Here is a 22,631-nt window from a genome sequence, read left to right on the forward strand (position 1 = left end):
TACAAGCTTTAAATAACATTAACATAACCGTAGGAGACAGGCAGGAAACAATTATATCTTTCGCTTGCATCTGATTTTTTTTTCCAGACTCATCAACGCAGTTCCACCAAGTCATTTTTGTGCTGCATTATAATCATATATGAGGAGTAAAGCATTATTATGAGAACTGCCCAAGCTGATTATTTCCTATGTCTCTGCACACATACACACAGCAGGCACTAAGCTAAAGGAAAATGTCATGCATAAAGCAAAAGCACAAAGGGCCTACAAAATAAAAGATCAAGTTGGTTATATACAGCGAAAAACGTTACTTTATTATAAATAAACATTACTATAATCTTAAAAGCTACCTGTGCATGCCCAACTCTTCCTTCCTTGCAAGCAAAAAGTGAAAAAGTTTATGATCCTGTCTCTTTCACACACACAAAATATTGAAGGCATCTAGTTGCAGTATCACTTTTGACAGGAAGTCGAGGTTTCCTGTGTACTACTAGTAACAAGAGAGGACGCGCGTTTGCCTCAGGCCCTAACCTTTCGAAACTAACAGCACTACTTCATAAAAAAAAAACACTTACCTCACCTCTACCTTCTTACCCTGCTGATTAAAAAAAACATAATTTTAAAAAGATTTTTACCTAAAATGTAATATATATATATGAAATAAGAATAAGTCATAAAAATAATGCGTCAATTCACAATGCTAACTTGAGAACGTTTCATTTTATTCAATATCACTTTTTAAGCCACTTATTTGAGTTTTACATTCTCTGTTGGGAGGAATCAACAAACAAAAACATACATTCAACAAAATAAGCGTAACAAATCGTCTCTCACACACAACTATTAAACATAATATTTTTTAAACAGAACATTTATAAAAATTTAACATTTGTCACTGAATTTTTAAACTTTTTCTTTCAAAGATGTTTCAAAGCTAGGACAGGATATGTGGACTGGCTCTCACTTTATCAAGAGATCGCTTATAGGTGGTTTCTCAACCCACTGTCCATAGCCCCTTGTGGCCAAGTAGGACTTCAGAACACTTTTCGCTTCCTGGTAGGGTTTCGCCATCATCTGCATTTTTAAAACAAATAGGCAACTAGGATTACACCGACAGAGCTATACTGTAGTTAATGAGACATTTTAATATGACTGTTTATTACTTCTCCATCATAATATCCAATATTTTGCAAAAACCTGAAACCAATTACTCTTAATTCTAAAGTAAATTATTAGAATTGCAATTTTTTTATAAGATAAATAAAGCTTAATACTGCTGTCAAGCATGTCATTATTGCACTTGTGGAGAAACTATTATATTGAACATATCTTGACCTATAACAACGTACCTTGGCCTCCCTGTAGGACACTGCAGCTAGCAACTCCTCTCTCTGTGCCTCTTTCGCTACCAAGTTAAAACGACTTAGCATGGCAGCTTTACACAGACGACTAGCAAGAGCAGGGCCACTTTTAAAGGGAGACCTAAAAGTCATTCACACAAACACACAAAAAAAAAGATAAGATTGACACAATAACAGCATCTTGACGAAATAAGCAAGTCCGAACAACAAGAGAACTTTGGCCAACAGTGATTAGCCTCATATGCTTCATACACTTTACTTGCACACATACAACCATCAGCTATAACATTACAATGAAAAACATTAAGGCCAATTCCCCTTGTACCACTGGGGCAACGCTGTCCACTCAAGGTATGACTCAACAAGACCTCTGGTGAAGTGCTGTGAAGTCTGATAGCGGGAATGTAGTGATCGATGCCTTGGGTGGAGCTTTGCCAACATTTACTTTTTTCAGCAATTTCTGTGAAATGAGACCAGATGGGTTTGCTTTTGGTCCCTGCAGGTATGGGTGAGCATGGGTGCCCCATGATCCTGTAACAAGTTTATATATAACTAATATATATATACACACACAGTAAGAACCTTGGTAGTCCATTTAGGGACCATAAAGTACAATGGTATTTACGTATTCCCATTTTACAGCCATGGGGAGAACATGCAAACTCCAAGCACACAGACACAAGGTGGGAATCGAGTCCAGACCCTAGAGGTTTAAGGCAACAGTGCTGACCACTAAGCCACGATGCCACCACTAGATATATTTGCACACAAATACATAGATACATAAATATGTATTCATAAAGACTAATTTATGGCAAAGTTTACCTTAAAATACACCTAAAATATATGGAGAATAAATTGTACAAAACATTTTTTGCCCATAAACTAAGAATGGCCTAGGAAAATCTTTGCACTGTAACACTCATTTAAAAATGCTTGGATTTATGAATAATCCTAAATTTGCTTTTTGAAAACATCACCATGACCTCATGTTATCCATACTAGCTCACCAGCTAGCTACCTGCTACTAAACTAGCTCTGTAGTTATCAGTGGTAGAGGATCTGATTCTCGGTGTGCACTGTCATAATCTCAGTGATACCACATCTTCCACTAATCTCAGTGAGTGGTGTAGAGTCATGAAGTTTGTTTCGAGACAGCACCAACTAAGCTAATTTAGTCTGTTTGCTGCTACATAAATAATTGATTCACAAATGTCTCAACAAATTTGAACACTTATCTGTATGTGTGTGTGTGTGTTTGTATATATGTGTGTATGGTTCCGAAATATGTGTATATTTTGAAGGTATCCGAGAAAAGTCAATTCACAAATCATGTATCTGAAGTACTTAAAGCACTTTGCACAGGTAGCCATCTTCAGAGCATGACTAATATGGCAGATACTCTATCTCAGTTTTATGATGTCACACATCTTATGTAACAATGCATTTTATGTGGCAAATCAATTACAGAAGCTTCTAACATCTGTCTCTATACACGGTTTGGAAAAAAATGATATATTAATATTGTGTTGTGGCTACAAAAGAGGCTACATTTGCAGACACTATAAAATAAAGCCTATTCTGATAAGGTATAACAAACAATGTTTAGAAAAGAGGTACAAATTAATTCTCAGTGATAAATGGTTTGGTCTTAGATCTTTGATTCTAAAAGATTCCACTCAACCTCAAGTCAGCAACAAAGGAAGGAACCTGTGAAAGAGCTGAAGACCAAATGCTTGCAGCTAATCCATAACCATGTGGAGTGATTTCTTGCCAGCTGAAAGAAAGACTGTGCTGTTTTGCCATATTAACATGTAAAGCTTTTACCTCAAACCAAACAACACAGTCCCAACTGTAAAGCGTGGGGGTTGCAGCATCATGTTGTGGGGAGGTTTTGTTTTGGTAGATTGGAAAAATCACTGACTGACTTTAGGAAACAGCAGGACAGCAAGAAAACTGCCCCCAACAACAGTGATCCTGTACCTCTTTACACAACAGAAAAAAATTTAAACATGGTTATGAGCTAGCTGGACCTGCTAGATGCAGACATTAGCAGACATTGCCATTAAGTTCCTGTTTTTTTTTTTTTTTTTTAAACATATAAAAAAGTTAACAGGACAGGTAAACGTAATGAGTTCTTAGTTGTAACTAAGTGGATTAAACAAATATAAAAAAATAGATAAACAAACAACACAAACATGTGCTTGTTAGTGAACAGTACCAAAAATACCTGAATTCTTGTAGTGTGAAGTCACCTGATAAATACTATACATTCGTTTTCTTAGTGCAAGTCTCTATTCATGTTTTGAGAGCAAAGACCTTCAACAGTTTTATCTGTTTAATAGCATGAACAAGGGATGCTGGAATACAAGAGGCAAATTAAGTTTTGTGGCTCTGCTCTAAAATCAGAAAGCAAACAGTATGTGGTTCGTATGGGACTACAAAACAGTCTAAAAATTAATCATTAATTCCAACCAGATATTATATCTGTCTCAGTCCATTCTTAGGTATTTTATGCTACTTTTACTTGAACAGTTAGAATTTGAGAAAAAAAAAAAAAAGAATATTTTTATTCTAAAACTATTTCTTTATTTTCCTTATAATCCCCCCCCCAAAAAAACAAACAAACAAAAAAACAGGTATACACATTTTTGTTGTATTGTATGATATAAAATACATAAATAAATGTTAATTAATTAAACTGGCAGCTCACTGCTGCTGGTAGCCCATAAAAAAATAATTTTAAATAATTTAAATAAGTTCACTACTTTATATAAACATACCTGCGAACATAAACTGACCAGTTCAAATATACATACCTGAATTTGATGCAGTAGACTACATTAAGAATGCAAAATGCAATATCACTTTAGGTCAGCTATTTATTCCTGTATTTTGAAGTTCTTCTTTAAAAAGAATAAGGTTGTCGACATTCTCTACAGCAAGCCAGGAGCGGTTTGCAGTTACAATGACGATGCAGATGTGTAGTCATGTTGAAGGTGTTTCCATTTGAGTAGGCGACACGTGTAAAACAACATTTGCAAACAGTAATTTTTTTTTTTGTTTTTTCTCCCTCGCCGTTCTACTCAATGTTGAAACCGAAATGTGAAATGTGATTTGAAAGACGACGGTGCTTCTTCGTACCGCTGCCTCTCTTCACCACTCGCCATGGAAAAGTAATGTGTGAAATCTGACTCTAGAATTGTTAGCTTCCTACAGTTTTAGCGCATAGTGATTTAATATGTACTCGTAGGGGGCAGTTTCTTCATCCCAACACATGGACTTGCTGGCACACAAAAACATTTAGGCGAGAAATCTATTATGAATATAATAGATATGAATTGTGACACACCTAGTATCTATCTGCAATTCCTAATGCTATTGTCAATCATGCTGAGCCTAGCAAAGAAGCCAACAGACCTAAGTTACACCATTCCTGCCAGGAGCAATGGACCAAAATTCCTGCGCTGTACTGTAAAAAACGTTCAGACGTATGCAACATTTTGCCCTTGACTAGACTGTTTGCATGAATGTCTGTAATGAAAAAACACTGTACGAAAATAAAATCAGACAAACTCACTTTTCCACAGATTTGCCCTCTGCACTATCTACAACTTCAAGGGAAGCATCTCCTTGGCTCCAGTTGAGGCTGAGAGATGTCTGAGTGCTGTGGGTGTCTGTAGGAATCACAGAGGGCACCAGGAGAATATGTGGCTGATGCACACTGTAATACATCGGCAACTTAGAAGTGACGCCATCTACTCTCTTTACTGCAACCTCCATGCCACGTGTATCATTGCAGCTTTCATTACCTAAAGCCAAACACACATTGTGTTAATATAAAAAGTTAAGCACAGGTTACTAACAAAAATTTAAGTTCACACAATACAACCTGCATTTAAAAATCTGTTCTTATTTCCAGCTGGAGCACTTACCAATAAGAATGCTATTGACACAGATGGGCTCGATGAAGTGGCTGAGAAGGGCACCCTGGAAGCCCAAAACCTGCCACTGTGTGATTTTGTCAGTAGCTGACATGCTGATGACACGAGACCCACTCGGGTCATGTGTGGAAGAGAACACGGAAAAGGCTTTTCCATCTACGGTCACATGCAGACCAATCTGATTATTTACTTCCCAAGCTGAGATGGACAGGGGGTTGAGACGACTAGAGAGAGAGTGGAGAAAGACTAATATTTAAAGGAAAGAATAATATTTAAGAACTACAACTAACAGGGATACAAAACAATTGAGACATAATTCTGACAAATTTGGTGGGTATGAGTCAATATTTAACTAAATACACTAGTATTAGTGACTTATATCACTAAAGTCATGGTTAATTTAGTAGCTTGTTTAGGAAAATAAAATATAAATCATAGACTCTCCAAATTCCAAATAGTCTGCATAATCAAAAAAATGAAATGTAAGTGCATCTGAAAAATTAGCAGGCAATGTGATGTAATCATGTGAGAACATAAGCTAGAACCTTAAATGATCTTTTCAAAAAATTGTGGCAGTTTTAAGACCGGAGGCCCTCTGCACTATTAGTATAGTGTTCCTAATAGTAAAGTGCTCAATAGCTTTCTATGTACTGTAGGCACTATAACAGTGTGTGATAATAATATATAGTATAAGTAGTACTGGATACAGGGTCCCACGTATGGTATTTAATTTAAAAACTAAATCCTGAAATGAACTCCATTAATTTAGAAATAAAGTGAAACAGGTTTGTAACTAGCTTGGGCAGTGTATAACACCGTACAGACGAGAAGGCATCTGGGCAGCTCCTTTGGGCAGCTGATTGAGGTACAAATTTAAGGTGAATTCCCTCCTCAGACTTAAGAGTTTGGTGCTCTCATCCAAATGAAAAACTGACTTCTCCTCCAGCGCAGGATTTCTACTGTAGAACAATAGCAGGTGCCTGTACAGGTACCTAAAAGATATTCAGAATAAATCCAACATGAGCTTCAACTCATTAAACATCAACATTCGACATTATTCTGTTTTCCATAACAAACAAATTCTATAGTGTTAGGACAATACTTCATAAAAGTAACATCAGAGCTAATCATATTAACTCCTAGAGAGCCGTATATCAACACATTTTAACAGGCAATTTACTACACTGGCATAAGTAGAACAAACTTTGTTCAAAAACTGGATTCTGCATTTATCACAATATAATGTTACAGTGTGTGACATTATTTCACAAGTACCATATTTACTGAATTTTAATAATTTTTTACTGAAAATGAAAGGATTTGGGCATTAAAAACCAAATGAAATTTAACAGTGAATAAATACTGATTCAGTAATAGAGTTTATAAAAATAACTAGAGTGTGACATAAAATGCGAGTCAAAATTTATACATACTCCGGTTTTATTAAAACCTTTGTTGGACACATTTCCGCATTTGATGGTTTTGGCAACTGCACTTGGGAAAACATTTAGATTTTTCAGCTTGACTGACCTTTATAATATATGCTATAATATCGATTTGCACAGTAGTTTTAGTAGCGCTAATAGGGATATTAATGCTGTATCCCACTTTTTCCGCACAATACAACTGATTGAAAACAATTCCTGGTGACTACTTCATAAATCTGATGAGAGAATGCCATGAGTCGGAATAAAACATATTATAGGTTGTTCACTTTTTAGAGTGCTACATAATACTATAGGGTGATTCCATCTCAAATCAACCAGTGGGTTCCACCACATGATCACAGATTTTGCTGATTTTTTCACCTATTGTTGGTATTGCCTTTAAAAAATAAAAATCCCCAATTTTTTTGTCCCAAGTCCCACTCGTTAAAAAATGGCAGCAATCTTGATTTTTGGCCTTGACGCGCTTCAAGACGTGCCACGCCCCTTTTTGAAATCCTCTTTTCCTTGATAACTTACTTGCTATATGTCATATGGAAATGAAACTGGGTATATGTATGTAATTTCTGCAATCAGAATTTGGCTATCTCTCGTGGTTATGGAGATATTTCCGAAAAACCATTTTTGGGGGGTACCCCTTTTTCGACCCCCCCAGAACCCAAGGTCTGCATGTATATATGTTACTCAAAAAAATAGGGGTTACTTCACATCACCTTATCTTGAAAATAAATAAAAACCAGGGGTGTGTTATGCCCTGTTTTATAGAAATCATCAAAAATGAATTGTCCAAGTTTTGCAACATTTTATAATTTGACACACTGAACTGTGTCAAATCATAAAACTGCAATATCCGTAGAATACTTAATGCATACTCATAAAATCTGCTCCTTTCAAATTAAAGTTACCTCAAAATTTTCTGTAATGCATATCTAGTCAAAGACTGATAATGACGTTATTCATTTCTCTACACTGAAAGGACCAATCACAGTTTTTGTTTCATCAATATCCTGGGTATCTGATTCTGGAAGAACAAAGCCCACAAAAATGAGTTCATGGAATAAGACCAAAAGGGTACATGTACGAGACCTGTCAAGTTGCAGTGACACAAATGATATCAACTAGGAAAGGCATGCACTTTGTAGCTACCAAAGTCATTTTGATAGGAAATGCCTCCACAAATTTGTAATTTTTTTTTATAATTCTTGTACTGGCTGGCTGCACCGTCTGAGAATTAATGCACATGATTTAAATTTGGTAGAAGAACTTTCAGTGGATTCATGAAAACCTTAATAAACTTGTGAACAACAATAGCATTGTGTTCCCTTTCATTACTGACAACACAAAAACTTTAGCAACTTAGTAAACCATCATTTTCACTACCATCCCTACAGTATCGTAAACCACGAAGGGATGCAGAATCACCTGGGATGTATTCCAATGAAAACCTTGAACAGCATCCTGACAAATGAAAGAATAGCATTCGGCAAAATCCATGAGGATAACAGCCTCCTTTCCAATGGGAAGTTTCTCTTTCAGTTCTTTCAAATAAGCAGCTTGGACCTTGCCTGTATAGTGATGAGCTGTGCAGGAGCCACATTTTTCACAAAGTCTCATAATGAAATCAGACACTGACAAAGACATGTCAGAAATTTTGCCATGGATTTTATGATTCCACTGCTTGAACTGAACAGTGTCATCTGGTCAATCAGCATTTTCAAATATACCATCAAGATTAGGGCTGGGCCATATAATACCTTTCACGGTAATACCGGTACAATGTTAGGCAATGATAAGAAAATGAAATATTGCGATAGAATATGGGTAAACCGCGCATGCGCAGTGCCTTTGTTTCCAAACGCTTATGGCGGAAAAAGCATGGCGGCAGCCATTCTTAGAATAAGAAGGGCGAAAGCGGATCGTTGAATGAAACAGATGAACCAGAATTAGTTTGTGAGAATGGTGCAACTTTAGTGGTGTGGAATTTGGATTTGCACTGTTAAAATTTTATATAGCTTTAATGCACATACAAACAGCTGCTTGTTAAATGAAAATAAATCGATGGTTTTTTTTTTTGCACTAATAAAGTTTTGAAATTGTAAAGTATTTTCTCTCGTGTCAATCATATCATCAGTTATATCATTATCGCAAATTTTCAAATATATATTGTGATAAATACTTTTGGCCACATTGCCCTGCCCTAATCAAGATAATCAGAAAGTTTTAATTTAGGGGGGCACTGCTCACACCTGTGCAACATATAGTCACGAGAATCCAAAGAACAGACAAGCTTTGCCATAAAGTCTTTGTAATCAGATTGTGATTAAGATAACAAACTACATTGGAAAGCTTCAGTTAATAAATTAACATAAATGAAACACACTCACCTGCTTTTGTTTTTCTGCACTTAATTAGTACCAAGAAAAAGATGATGCAATCACCAAGTTCCTTGAGTGCGTCACTCATGGAGTTGGTTGGAGATACTGTAATTCAACTTTCTGATCAGTATGAACCTGAATGGTTCAGTTACAGGATACTGTTTGACAGTGATACAGTACATGTATCTTACATGTACCACCATAAAATGAAACATTTGCTAGTGGATAAGGCCTATTGTGTAGATCCATGTACATTCTATATATATAAAATGTGTATCAAATCGTAAAACATTTGCAAAACCTGGACAATTAATTTTTTGATGATTTCTATAAAACAGGGCATAACACACCCCTGGTTTTTATTTATTTTCAAGATAAAGTGATGTGATGTAACCCCTATTTTTTTGAGTAACACATATACATGCAGACCTTGGGTTCTGGGGGGGGTCGAAAAGAGGTACCCCCAAAAAATGGTTTTTCAGAAATATCTCCATAACCACAAGAGATAGCCAAATTCTGATTGCAGAATCTAGATGAAAAATTACATACATATACCCAGTTTCATTTCCATATGACATATAGCAAGTGAGTTATCAAGGTAAAGAGGATTTCAAAAAGGGGCGGGGCACGTCTCGAAGCGCGTCGAGGCCAAAAATCAAGATGGCTGCCATTTTTTAACAAGTGGGAGTTGGGACAAAAAAATTGGGGGTTTATATTTTCATGGCAATACCAACAATTGGTGAAAAAAATCAGCAAAATCTGAGAAGTGATGGTGAAAAATTTCTCTTCCATTGGTTGATTTGAGATGGAATAACTCTATACCAAGTTCTTTCATTGTCTGGTGGTCTTTAGTATAAAAACTAATTAATAAAGAATATAATACAAAAAAAAATAAAGAAAAAAAAAAACACTGAAGGAGATGATATTTTCAAACATTTGACTGGTTGTGTTTAGCCTAGTAATGTTGGGATTTTGATCTGTAAATTACAACCAGTAAATTCTAGTGAAGGAAATCTATAGCTAAACAAACGCATGACTCAAATGTCAAAAGCAAATGGTCAAACACGTGTGTATATACAGTCTAATGCAAAAGTTTAGGCACCCCTTGATAAATAATTGATTTTGGTGATTTTTTAAATTGAAAATATGTTAACATGGTCTCTCTTGGAAATGGAAAAAATGCACAATATTTTCAGCAAACTTTGATGCATAGTTACTTCTTATGCCATAAATTGAACAAAAATAAAAAATTATTATGGCACTGTGCAAAGCTTTGGGCACCCCAAGAGTACCAGAGTCTCAGGTTCTTTTTATAAGGTTTCAGACCTTAATCAGCTCATTAGATCTGATGCATGGCAACAGCTGTCATTAGTAAATACCAATTGTAAAGCTTTACAAATACTTTGACTTTTTCCAACCTCGTGCACACACTTGTGGACACTCAACAACCATGGGTTCCTCTAAGCAGCTGTGTAAGACTGTGCCTAAAATGCAGGGGAAGGCTACAAGAAGATAGCAAAGCGGTGTCAGCTTGCCGTTTCCACAGTGAAAAATTTAATTAAGAGATGGCAGTTCAGGGAAACTATGGAGGTCAAAATGAGATCTGGAAGACCAAGAAAACTCTGAGAGAACTGGTACTGGTCAAAAAGACAAATCGAAACCCCCATTTGACTGCAAAAAACCTGCAGGAAGATTTATCAGACTCAGAAGTGGTGATGCACCGTTCCACTGTGCAGCAATGCTTGCACAGACTAGACCTTCATGAAGGAGTCAGCAGAAGAAAACCTGCATCCCTATCATAAAATCCAACGTCAGAAGTATGCAACAGAGCATCTACAGGATCCAGATGCATTTTGGAAGCAAGTGCTGTGGACTGATAAAGATATACTGTAATAGAACTCTTAGGCCACAATCAGCAAAGGCATGTTTGGAGAAAAAAAGGAGTAGCATTTCATGAAAAAACACCTTGCCAACTATAAAACATGGGGGTGGATCTATTATGCTTTGGGGTTGTGTTGCAGCCAGTGGCACAGGAAATATTGCACGGGTGGAGGGAAGAATAGATTCCACTAAAAACCAGTAAATTCTGGAAACAAACATCACACCATCTATAAAAAAGCTGAAGCTGAAAAGAGGAGCGCTTCAACAGGACAAGCTGAATATTTTGAAATGACAGTCCCCTGATTTAAACATCATTAAAAAATTTGTGGGCAGATCTTAAAAGAGCTGTGCATGAAAGACGACCAAAGAACATTACAGAACTAAAAGCGTTTTGCAAGGATGAATGGGAGACAATTCCAAATACAAGAATTGTAAGACTTTTAGCTGGCTATAAAAAGCATTTGCAAGTTGTGATATCTGGCAGAGGAGATGTTACTAAGTACTGATTATGTTGGGTGCCCAAATTATTTTTTATATCTCTGTTCAATTTATGACACAAAAAGTAACTATGCATCAATGTTTACTGAAAATATTGTGGATTTTTTAAATTTTCAAGAGAGATCTTTTTAATAAAAATGTTATTTATCAAGGGGTGCCTAGACTTTTGCATACAACTGTACATCAGTTATAGTGATATACTCAGTAAAAATCTGAATTTAAAAAAAGTATGATCTCTGTTACTTGATTTTTGGCATTTTACTGCTGCAACCACTGGCTGACTAAATAACTGCATGAATGTACAGGTGTTGCTAATAAAGTGTATATTATGGCTAAAAAGTGCATTAAGATTGCTGACCTCAGGAGTGATCTCCTTGCAGTCACAACAGCATGAGAATCATGAAGGATGCGTCCATGAGGTGCCAGACTCCCTTTTGTGTTACAGTTGCCTGTACCAAGAGCCACTACTTCACATCCAGTTGCTGTAGTTAGACATAGCAGAGCTCTGAATTAATGTTAACCAGTACTTAAAAATAAACTTATGAGAAAATTAACCCTGAGTCAAATATAATATAATATAAATAACTAAACATACAAATATAAAAAGGTAGGCATTGTTTTGTTGCTTTTAGATAGACAGTTGTAAAGCACTTGATCAGCCTTTATTGGTCTATTTAAGCTCTGGGAACATCTTGACTCATCTAATCTCATCTCAGAAACATTACAAACTTGTCTTAGAGGTTTCTTTCAGTTGCATTTATCTTGCGTATATACTGCTTGTCTATTTTTATACCACAGCTCCTGAATTCTCAGTTCTGTCTGGTCGAAAAGTGTTGATTTATTTTCTTTGCAGCGCAAAGCATTAAAGATTAAGTCCAATTGGTCAGGGGGTGTGCGTTATTATTTTTTTTAATCCAAACATTCAAATACATTTTTGTTTCCATAGTAACTGCTCTCACACAGGGACTTGTATTGCTTGTGCTCCACATGAACTAATCCTATAAGCAGATTTTGCAAACGTCATGATGCTTTGTGAGTCACATCGTTAGGACTGGGGAGCTTACAGTCTCTGGTTTCTTGGTGGCATAACAAAATTCAAGAAAGAAGTAAAAGAGAGGAGGGCAGGGTGAAGAGGAGGAAATTAATATTTATTGCGGGTTTGATGATAAGAAATAATAAGAACTTACTTACTTGCAAGGCAAGCCAGCACAATCACTAAAATATACAGTTTATATAATTTTGCACTGTATATTTATAATAATTTTACTTCATGCTCTCACTTTACCTTATCTTATATTAACAAATAACTGTCACTGAATTTTTCTGCACATGATAAATAAACTTGAAATTTCAGGCTTATTAGGCTCATTCTAATACTTTGCTGTTTTTGGAGTATCATCTTATTAACCTAAATTATGCATAAACATAAATCTTTACCCATGCTTAAGATAAAGTAGAAGTCACTTATGGAAGAATAATAAATATATATTTAAATAGATATTTTAGATATATTTTCATTGTAAGTATCTACAAGAACTACAATTAATTTCACAGTTAAGACCTTCAACAAACCATTAGGGAGAATCTAGGCCACTGCACATTTGAGCTGTGGTCACGTGTACATGCTCGATTAATGGGAATTTTTTTTCAGTTGAAAGAAGTGCACAAGATAAAAATTACACTCAGTAAACAAAATCCAACCAAGAAATATAAATGTTAATCTCAGAAATGTTGTTCTCTGATACACTCGATCGATACAGACTACTGGGATATTTCTCATTAGTGTCGCATGTAGAACTTAATATAACACTTTTGTGAAATGACTTGGCACTACTTTTATGCTTTTGACTCAGCATAAGTTGTATTATTTGCAAAGGACGATGTAAAAATCTGTTCTATTCAAAAGAGTGCTTTCTTTGATAGGAAAAAAAACTGCTCACGTTTTACAAGATTACATTATCACCACAGAAACAACAGGAAGTGTGCTGGCCTAGTTTGTAAAACAAATAGTGAGTGTTAATTAAATTAATTTAAAAATGTTAGTTTGGGATGTTCCCAAAAATTTATTCTTAAAATTAATTATTAAACTAATTTTATTAACTGTACTCAAACTGCTAACGTGTTACGCGGCAATAAAAAAAGATGACTTTTAGCAAGTCAATTAAAATTTAAACTTACAAGAATGAAGTACAAATGCAGCTACTGTTTCACCACAACCAGAAAACTCTGGATAACTGTCTATCAGCCTGAAGAAAACATCCTTAACAGCAGCTGGAACCAGTTCTTTAATATGATCTTCTTCTTTTGATTTGGACACACAAAATAAAAATCAGCCCTTGAGTTATTTCAGTTAAATACCCTTAGAAAGGCTCTTCCTTTTGCTTTTTACGGTTTTAAATGAATAAATTATAGAGTAATAAAAATACACTCACCAGTCCCACTTTGCTCTTTTACCTGTAGAAGAGGAGGGCCTGCTGATAACCGGACAACATGCACAGTTAAACACAATGGAACACCAAATACAATGAATGAATAGAGAAATTTATTTAAATGCATTTAGAGCAATTAGCAAAGCAATTAAAATTTTGATGCAACAACACTGTCCACTATCAGCTATGTCTATGTTTACACTTAAACTAAACATTTTCAAAAGATGACAAGTTAACATCCCAAAGTTAGTATCCCCTCTTTTAATTCTATGTTGTTGTTTTTTTGTGTAAAATCTGAATATTTACTTGATCGTTGTGGGTCTCAGTATTAGGGAAATATTAAACACAGACGAATAACATATAACTTTTTCCAACATGCTATTATATCATGCTATTATCAATGATGTAAACATTAAAGCACTTTTTGTAAGTCGCTCTAGATAAGAGCGTCTGCCAAATGCCTAAATGTAAATGTAAATGTATTATTTATTTAAAGCCAAAAAAAAAAAAAAAATGTGGGCAATACTAAGTACTCCCCAAGTTTTAACAGCTTGTAGCAGCAATACCTTAAAGAAATAATTTCCTGTATGACTTCATCAGTCTTTCATATCATTGTGGGGGAATTTTTCCCTACTCTTCTATAAAACATTGCTTCAGTTCATTAAGGTTTTGGGCATTCAGTGATGCACAGCTCTCTTAAGGTCAAACCACAACATTTTGTGTTGTGATAAGGTCTGGACTTTGATTAGGTCATTCCAAAACCTTGATTCTTTTATTTTTTATTTTATTCAACCACTCTGTAGATTTACTTGTGTGCTTCCGCATTGTCCTGCCAATTTTTACCAAGCCTTAGCTGTCAGACAGATGGCCTCACATTTGCCTCTAGAGTACTCTGGTATAACGCAGAAGTGCATGGTCAACTCAGTGACTTCAAGGTGGCCAGGTCCAAAATAGAACAAGTCCAAATCATCACTGGACACTCTACTGCCATGCTTGACAATGTGTGCGAGGTGATTCTGTTGAAATGCTGTTCGGTTTTGTCAAACATGGCACTGGGCATTATTCTATCTGTCTAAACTCACAGACACACACGATTGGCTAGGCTTGCTATGACTTATGTGGGAGTGCGAGATTGCCCCCCATATATACACTGAGTTGTAATTTTGTTAATTTGCTGTTAAATTCCAAAGATTTATGAAAAAATATCAAGATTATCAATTTAATATTGGTATGTTGTACCTTCTATCGCATACATATCGTATCTAAATTTTAAATTGATGTTTAAAGGTGTAGGATTACAAATTTATAAAATGTTAAATCTAGCTTCCAACGTAATGGTATATAAACTGAACAAGTTATGTACATTGGGTTTTACATTTTAAGGTAAAGTTGGTGACATTCTAAGAAGATCAAGTCTTGGACCCCAGGTGTCAGAGACATTAACCTTTTGTCTTTATGTACTTCCTGACCACTGGGTAGGGTCACAAAGTCAATGTGAATGCTAATCTCAAGGCCAGGCTATGCCTTTGTCTCTATGAGAATGTAAAGGTTTGGGTGATACTGTCAGGCTGATTAGATTAGCACCTATGCATTTGAAAGCCACTGTTATGCTGATGAGATCAGGGCTGGGGAACTTCCGTTACCAGGCTGACTCCTGTACTAGACTATGCTTTGTTTAGATTGTCTCCACCTCTTTGTATCCCTCCATCTTGTAAAGTATAAACTCTCCAGAGCTAAGTTTTTTCGGTCAGACTTGGATGACTACAGCAACGCTCGGCGAGTTCTCAATAAAGAGTAACTTCTGCTTGAATGATATCCCAACGTCTCCTGGTCTCTGAAAAAGTTCCCAACAAAGGGTCATACCAAGACGTCTCAAACCTCAAGTACAAAATAAATGTATCTAATCCACCCACTACAAGGCCAAAACTGAGCATCCATGCCTTTGTACACACTGTAACTTAAATGATTTGTAAATTTTTAATCAATGTGAAAACTTGCACAAAAATAAAACAAATCTCTTAGGTTTCAATTAGTAGAATATCGAAATATGAAAAATAATAGAAAGCTGTAAAACGTCCACGAAACTAGATAATGTTTACCAGAAGATTTAGGTGATACAGTGTCATGGTCCAAATTAGGCAGTAGCTCCTCTAGGGCCAATTGAGCTGCTCTGGCTCTGGCCTGCTTCTTATTGATGCCCATCCCTGTCTTATACTCTACTCCATCAATCACAGCACAGAATGCAAAGTAGAAACCCATTACTCCTCCTGAAAAGAAAAAAAATAGAAGGGGATGCCTTTATATTGTAACTTTGGCAATAAACTGAAATATACGGCACATTTTAGAAAATTACAATATTGGTAAAAGGTTATTTATGTTTTTGTGATTTAATTAAAAAAGAGAAACTCAAATTCTAGATTTATGATTTATCAAGTAAAATATTTCAAGCCTTTTGCGTTTTAATTTGAATAATTATGGCTTACGACTCATGAAAATCAAAAGGACAAGATTAAAAAATATTAAAATATTTTGTTATAATTTATACAGTATAAATACCATGTATCTCTCTGTCTTGTTAAGTAAACGCCACCACAATCATAAGAAGGACTGCTGACTTGACAGTTAATCAGAAGACGATTATCAACGCCGTCCACGGGGCGAGTTTGTAGAATGTAATTGCTGAAAAGGTTGGCTGTTTGCAGAGGGCTGTATTAAATCATATTCAGGGAAATGTAACTGTAAAGGAAAGTGTGATAGGATGACCGCAGCCTCAGAGAGATTGTCAAGCAAAGCTGATTCAGGGACTTGGGAAAGCCTCACAGAGTCAAGTGGAGAGATGCCAAATTCCTTTTTCAACAGGACTTAGCACCATAAGCATATAAATAAATGAACATACTTAAGAAGCCAGACATTTCTCTACGGTAAATCCTTTTTTGACTACAGGGTGCCAGAAAAACCCTCTTGTTTTCCTAAGGATTTTTTCCCCATCTTTTGGGGCTTTTTAGGGGTCTTAACATGCTCAAAAACTCCTAAAAATTGACAGACAGGCATCAGAACCCCTCACACAAGATTTTGCTGCATAGCTTATACTCACTTGTATGTAGGAATACGAAATTCAGTACACATTTTGAGCTCATTGAGCCAAACAACTTTCACACTGCATGTCATGAGCTCAACTCAACAGGAAGTCATTCGAAAGAACACACCCGATGGACTTTGATATACTCCTCCTAGGAAATTTATACGATCGGCACCAACTCGAGCCTATGTGATCTAATAGCAAAATTGTAGAGGGATTTTTAATATCTCTACATCTCAGCTGATTTTTAAGTGTCAGCTGTGACGATGCCTTGAACTTATGCTGAAAGTGGTTAATAACTTTCAGCATAAGTCAACAAAGTGTAATGCTTTTTTTTCCAGCCTCTGCAGCCTATTTTACACACGTACACATCACAAATGTAAACACTCTCTCACACACGCACAAACACTCTCATATCACACTCACATCTGTCTCTCTCACACACACACATACACGCATGCATCCATCACACACTCACATGTATACATACCCACACACACCTTTTTGGAGGTCTTAATATAAAATTCCCCCTCTTCTACACACACATCAAAAATGTTAACACTCACATCTCTCACACACACACACACAAACAAACAAACACACACACACACACACAAACAAACACACACAGTTGACATGACAAATATTTTCGGGCCCATGCTGACATCATCCCTATTACGTCATATTGTGTGAAGTTCGCAAGTTGTGAGGTGCACCCAGGCAGCGACGGCTTTTTGTAGTTCTTAACACGCACAAATAACACACAGGTTATCCGTACACCCTCGAGGCCAGTGGCACAGGGTGCCCGGGCCCGCTCATCGTTGCTTGCAACTATATTTTAGATATTGGATTTTTAATTTTTATGAGCTGTAAGCCATAATGTAATAAGATATGAAATAATTTAATCAATCACTTTTTGGACCAAATTATGAAGGAAATAACTTTTTTTGATATTCAAATGTTCTTAAGATGCACTGTATAAATAAATATAGCCGCGTCCAAAAATACAGGAGTATACACTCTTCAACATTAAAAAAAAAAGTGCATGTATGCCTCTCTTCTCAAGTTCGCATGATAGCATTAACAATTGTGCGACATCTTTAGAGTAAACAAAATACTACACATTGTTGCTATAAAACAATTAAACTTTTTAAAGAAGACGGATAAAAACTGTTGAAGTATGTATACATTTTTTGGAGCCTCTTTACATGGCAAAAATAAGAAATACCTGAAGTTACCGTCTCCTTCATCTCCAACTGAAACTGTAGAATCTGCGAGAGCTGGTAAAGGAAAGACACAGCATGAGTCTCTCCATTCTTGTACCTGTCAATCAGCTCTTTGGGGATATTTTTCTCTTTGGGGCCTGTTGAACACAAAAGTCACATTAGAAAGAAGTGTGACTTCATAATGATAATAAATAATGAATTTGGAATTAAAAACTAGGAAGCTTTGACCTTACAAGTTGTTCAACAAAAAAGCGTTCACTCAATTTCCCAGTTTGAATCCTGTACGAAAACAGCCAATCTGGCAGTACTATCTCGACCCTTCTAATCATGTCATAATATTTACCCTCTCTGAATGCCAGCCATCCTATGATTAGGGCGGGCTGTCTGATGATCAGGAATAAATCACTTTATGCATGAAGAAGTCACTTTATGCATATTTGCACACCTCAGCCATTTTACATTAATTATATGGACAAATTTCTATTTTCTTCTTTTATATTTCTATATTATATATATTTTGTTCTTACAGTGTTTGTACAGTATATTTTTATTTTATTTTACTTAGCACAGTATATTTTATTTTTACTAGTTAATTTCATTTTTTCACTGCAATATATCTTTATTTTTACTTGTACGGTATATTTTACCAGTTAACTTTATTTTCTACCGTATTACCTTTTATTTATATTTATTTCCTATGTTTAAGCTTTTATTTTAAGGTAACTGGTAGTCGAAAAAGCATTTCACTGCATATTGTACTGTGTATGACTGTGTACGTGGCAAATAAAATTTGAATTTAAATTAGAATCAGGAGAGAAGACTACATTTAGAGAAGAGTAGTGCTACTGACTTGGTCATGTGTTGCACTGTGTGAATGAACGGGGTACATGGGGTCAACAGATAGGGGATCAACAGGCAGGTTATAATGTGTTCAATTTACATTTTTTGAATATGCTTTCATAGGAAACATCTTATAAGTAACCAAATATAAGATTGAGACATGGATGTAAACTGTAATACAAGTGGACAGTATACATTTCAAGCAGTTGTCCACAAACAAATACATAATGCTCCAGCTAGGCCCAAATGGTTGAAGTAAATTCAATACTCAGGAGCGCAATTAACTCTATTTATTAAACAGTATCTGCTTCTCATGACTCAGCTGTTTTCAGGCGGGGAGATACAGGCTTGATCCAGTGAACCACGGTATGCATTGGTGGGTTCAGAAGCAGGGCGCTGAACTAAAGCATTGAAGCTGGCCAGTGGTGCCATGCTGCTCTTAACAATCTGAGCAAAATTGGCCCCTCTGGACACACGATACGCTCCTCCTCGTCCCAACATCCTCTAGCTGCTGGAAGGTAATCTGTAAATGATGAAAAAATGGAAGCTTGGATAAATACTTTCTGTATACTAAGAAAAACCTATTAAAGTTTTCATTTTTGCCATGTTGGCTATTTACACCTTTAAAAAACAAGGAAAAGGTTTGGACACACCTTATGCTCCAGCAGTTTTCCTTATTTTAATTATTTTCAACATTATAAATTAATACTGAAGACATTCAAGCTATATAAAAAAAACATGTATGGAATTATGTAGTAAAAAGAAAATAATATGTTTTATATTTTAAATTGTCCAGAGTAGCTACATTTAGCTTTGATAGCTTGGCACACTCATGAAATTCTCTCACCAGCTGAAATGGTTTTCAACACAGGTGGGCCTTCTTAAGAGTTCATTTGTAACATTCCTTGCCTTTTAACTTTTAGATCAGTTGTCTTCTACAAAAAAAAAAAAAAAGAGTTGGTACTGAATCAATAGCCCTATAAGTGTTGCTACAACGTCTGTATAAAACCATGTTATGGAAAAAACTAAGTGTTAAGTAAAGCGAAAACACATTCATCTAAAAGCTATTTGTTAGAAAACCACTGCAGGTTACTGTCTTATGAGGCTGACTGAGAAAGTGCCAAGAGTGTGCCAAGGCTGTCATCAAAGCAAAAGGTGGCTACTTTAAAGAATTAAAAATATAAAACATATTCTTGGTTATTTAACACATTTGTGTTAATTAAATAAAATAATCATAAAAAATATTTTGTATTTACTCAGGTTATCTTTATATCATACTAAAATCTGTTTAATGATCTGAATCATTGAATTATAACAAATATGCAAAAAAAATTAAATACATTTTCACTGCACTGTAATTTAACAGTAACTGAATATAACTTTCAATAGAGAGTTTTAACTTGGCAAAAAGCTTGTGTGACATGTTGCTAGAATGGCGAGAGAGACTTGACACAAAAGGAACTTTAGGAAAATTTGCAATGGTGAAATTATAAATAGTTTGACTAGGGAAAGAGTTATTGTGACATGCTGAGAGTAAGTAATTTATTATGCATATACTTCAGCTACACTTCATGCAGTATTAATAGCACCTGCCAATATCTCTCGGGCACTGACCGTACTTTTCCTACGTTTTCACAGAGTGCATGTCATTTGTACTCGGCCCTTAAGACAGGCAGCGCATCACGAGATTATTAATTAATATTTTTGTTATGTCGACTACAAACATCTCGAAATATAACAATTCCTCTTTTATTTACATTATTCTTGTGCTACAATAATTCATAAGGATTCATTTCCGTTTAAAATCCGTGAAAGCCAAATATCTAACGAACATCAACCGTCTAACGAACCTTCCCGCAGCGCGCTCTCAGTTTGGACCGAAGCCTAGCTTGCAAATTCCTTTTGCTAATTATCTGCGACCAAACTAAATAGCCTTTAAACATTTACAGATACTGCAAACAATTCTAAGCATACAACCAGCTCTAACAAAATCTACACAATTTTAAAACCGTTTGACAAGTATTAACGCTCACACAGCGCGTTAAAGTTATAGCACATGGTGTAATTAATTAGCTAGCTAGCCGAACGCAATTTCTGTGCTAGTCTAGCTCAGCTACTAGCCAGCAAGTTTAAATATAATAAGGATTTGTCTCAGAAGCATTAATTCAATTGCATTACAATAACTATCAAGTAATCTTAATCTTTTTTGTTTGTTTGCTTACAGTATAGATAGTTGTTTTACTTTTTCTTGTCGTGTAAAATGCACTTGTGAGCGTCGGTTAATTTAGGCTCGATCCCAAATTACTCCATTCACTCTGAAGGACGCACTGCATGGTCACGTTATTGTGCTTGTACAGAGAATAGACATCAATTTGACATTGTGCCTTAAAGTCGATTGGATGTAGAGCTTGTGACTTTTTGTATGCTGAATGTGTGAGGTAGCAGTGTTCAAATATATGACGTTTAACTGGAACAAATAGAAATTAAATTCTGGTTGCAAAGATTCCTTGTATTGTTATAGTAGTGGGAACATTATTATTATTATTATTATTATTAACTGTTTGGTTTAAAAAGAAGAGTGTCTAAATTGTTAGGTCTCAAGATGATTTAAAAGAAGGAGAATTATTGTATATTGTTGTATCTGCACCAAACACCTGGATACACTTACCGGTTAAGCCTGAACTGGGAGAGATGAAAAAAAAACACACACACAAGATGTCTAAAGATCTCTATTTATTATTCAATTAAATTTTATTTGTATAGCGCTTTTACAAATTGTCATTGTCGCAAAACAGCTTTACACAATCAAAATAATTATTTAAGTTTGTATGGAATGTGAATGTGTATAAATCAAAATGGTCGGATAGTCCCTGGTGAGCAAGCAGAAGGTGACAGTGGCAAGGAAAAACTCCCCAAGATGGTAATAGGAAGAAACCTTGAGAGGAACCAGACTCAACAGGGAACCCATCCTCATTTGGGTAAAACAGAGAGCAGGAATTGTTCTGCTTTCATACTGTGTGTTAGGTGTGTTAGCCAGTTCAGCTATAACAGTTGATATTAATTGATGGTAATATGGAGTCCAGGTAGTTATTGGAGACTCAGGTAGACTTGTAGGAAATTCCAGTCCTGAACTATCGAGCAACTACAGCCAAGTCAAGTCCTTAGAGAAACAGCTGTCAACACCAGTCGAGACCAGAACCCTCTTCATGGTAGAGTGAAACCGTCCCCAGACACCAGACTCATCCCAAAGAGGCACACGGGGCATCCATGCAACGAGAACTCCAACTAGAAGCGGGGCACCACGATGGGTCAGACAGGTCCGGAGGGCAGAGGGAGTCTGGATCACTGGCAGCTCAGGAACGATATGTGTAGCTCGACAGAGAGAGGGAAGGAGAGAGAAGGGGAGAGAGGGAAGAGAAAGAGAACAGGAGAGGGGAGAGCAGAAGAGGAGAGAACAGTTAGGACTGGTCACAGTCACATAATGCATAATGTGAATGTATATTTAGTGTAGAGTGCAAGCAGAGACTCCGGCAGGACTAATTTAGTTATAACA

General features: G+C 35.9%; 1 protein-coding gene across 4 annotated transcripts; it reads right to left on the reverse strand.

The window, feature by feature from the left end:
* Positions 1 to 701: 701 nt before the first annotated feature.
* On the reverse strand, positions 702 to 21,412 carry adad1 (adenosine deaminase domain containing 1 (testis-specific)). 4 transcript variants are annotated; one of them, XM_053484317.1, is made up of 13 exons: positions 21,301 to 21,412; positions 19,926 to 20,013; positions 19,402 to 19,601; positions 18,241 to 18,375; positions 16,033 to 16,200; positions 13,937 to 13,978; positions 13,683 to 13,805; positions 11,863 to 11,986; positions 6,127 to 6,297; positions 5,297 to 5,529; positions 4,942 to 5,173; positions 1,350 to 1,482; positions 702 to 1,074 (listed from the first exon to the last, which is right to left on the reverse strand). In XM_053484317.1, the coding sequence occupies exons 3-13, from the start codon at positions 19,577 to 19,579 to the stop codon at positions 961 to 963; spliced, it is 1,653 nt and encodes a 550-aa protein (XP_053340292.1). In that variant the 5' UTR covers positions 19,580 to 19,601; positions 19,926 to 20,013; positions 21,301 to 21,412; the 3' UTR covers positions 702 to 960. The 4 variants fall into 4 exon arrangements, with proteins under 4 accessions (XP_053340292.1, XP_053340307.1, XP_053340282.1 ...); XM_053484332.1 differs by lacking the exon at positions 19,926 to 20,013 and having other exon boundaries at positions 13,937 to 13,975; XM_053484307.1 differs by lacking the exon at positions 19,926 to 20,013.
* Positions 21,413 to 22,631: the final 1,219 nt, after the last annotated feature.

Source organism: Clarias gariepinus, chromosome 2 (assembly GCF_024256425.1).
Source record: "Clarias gariepinus isolate MV-2021 ecotype Netherlands chromosome 2, CGAR_prim_01v2, whole genome shotgun sequence".
NCBI classification, from domain to species: domain Eukaryota; kingdom Metazoa; phylum Chordata; class Actinopteri; order Siluriformes; family Clariidae; genus Clarias; species Clarias gariepinus.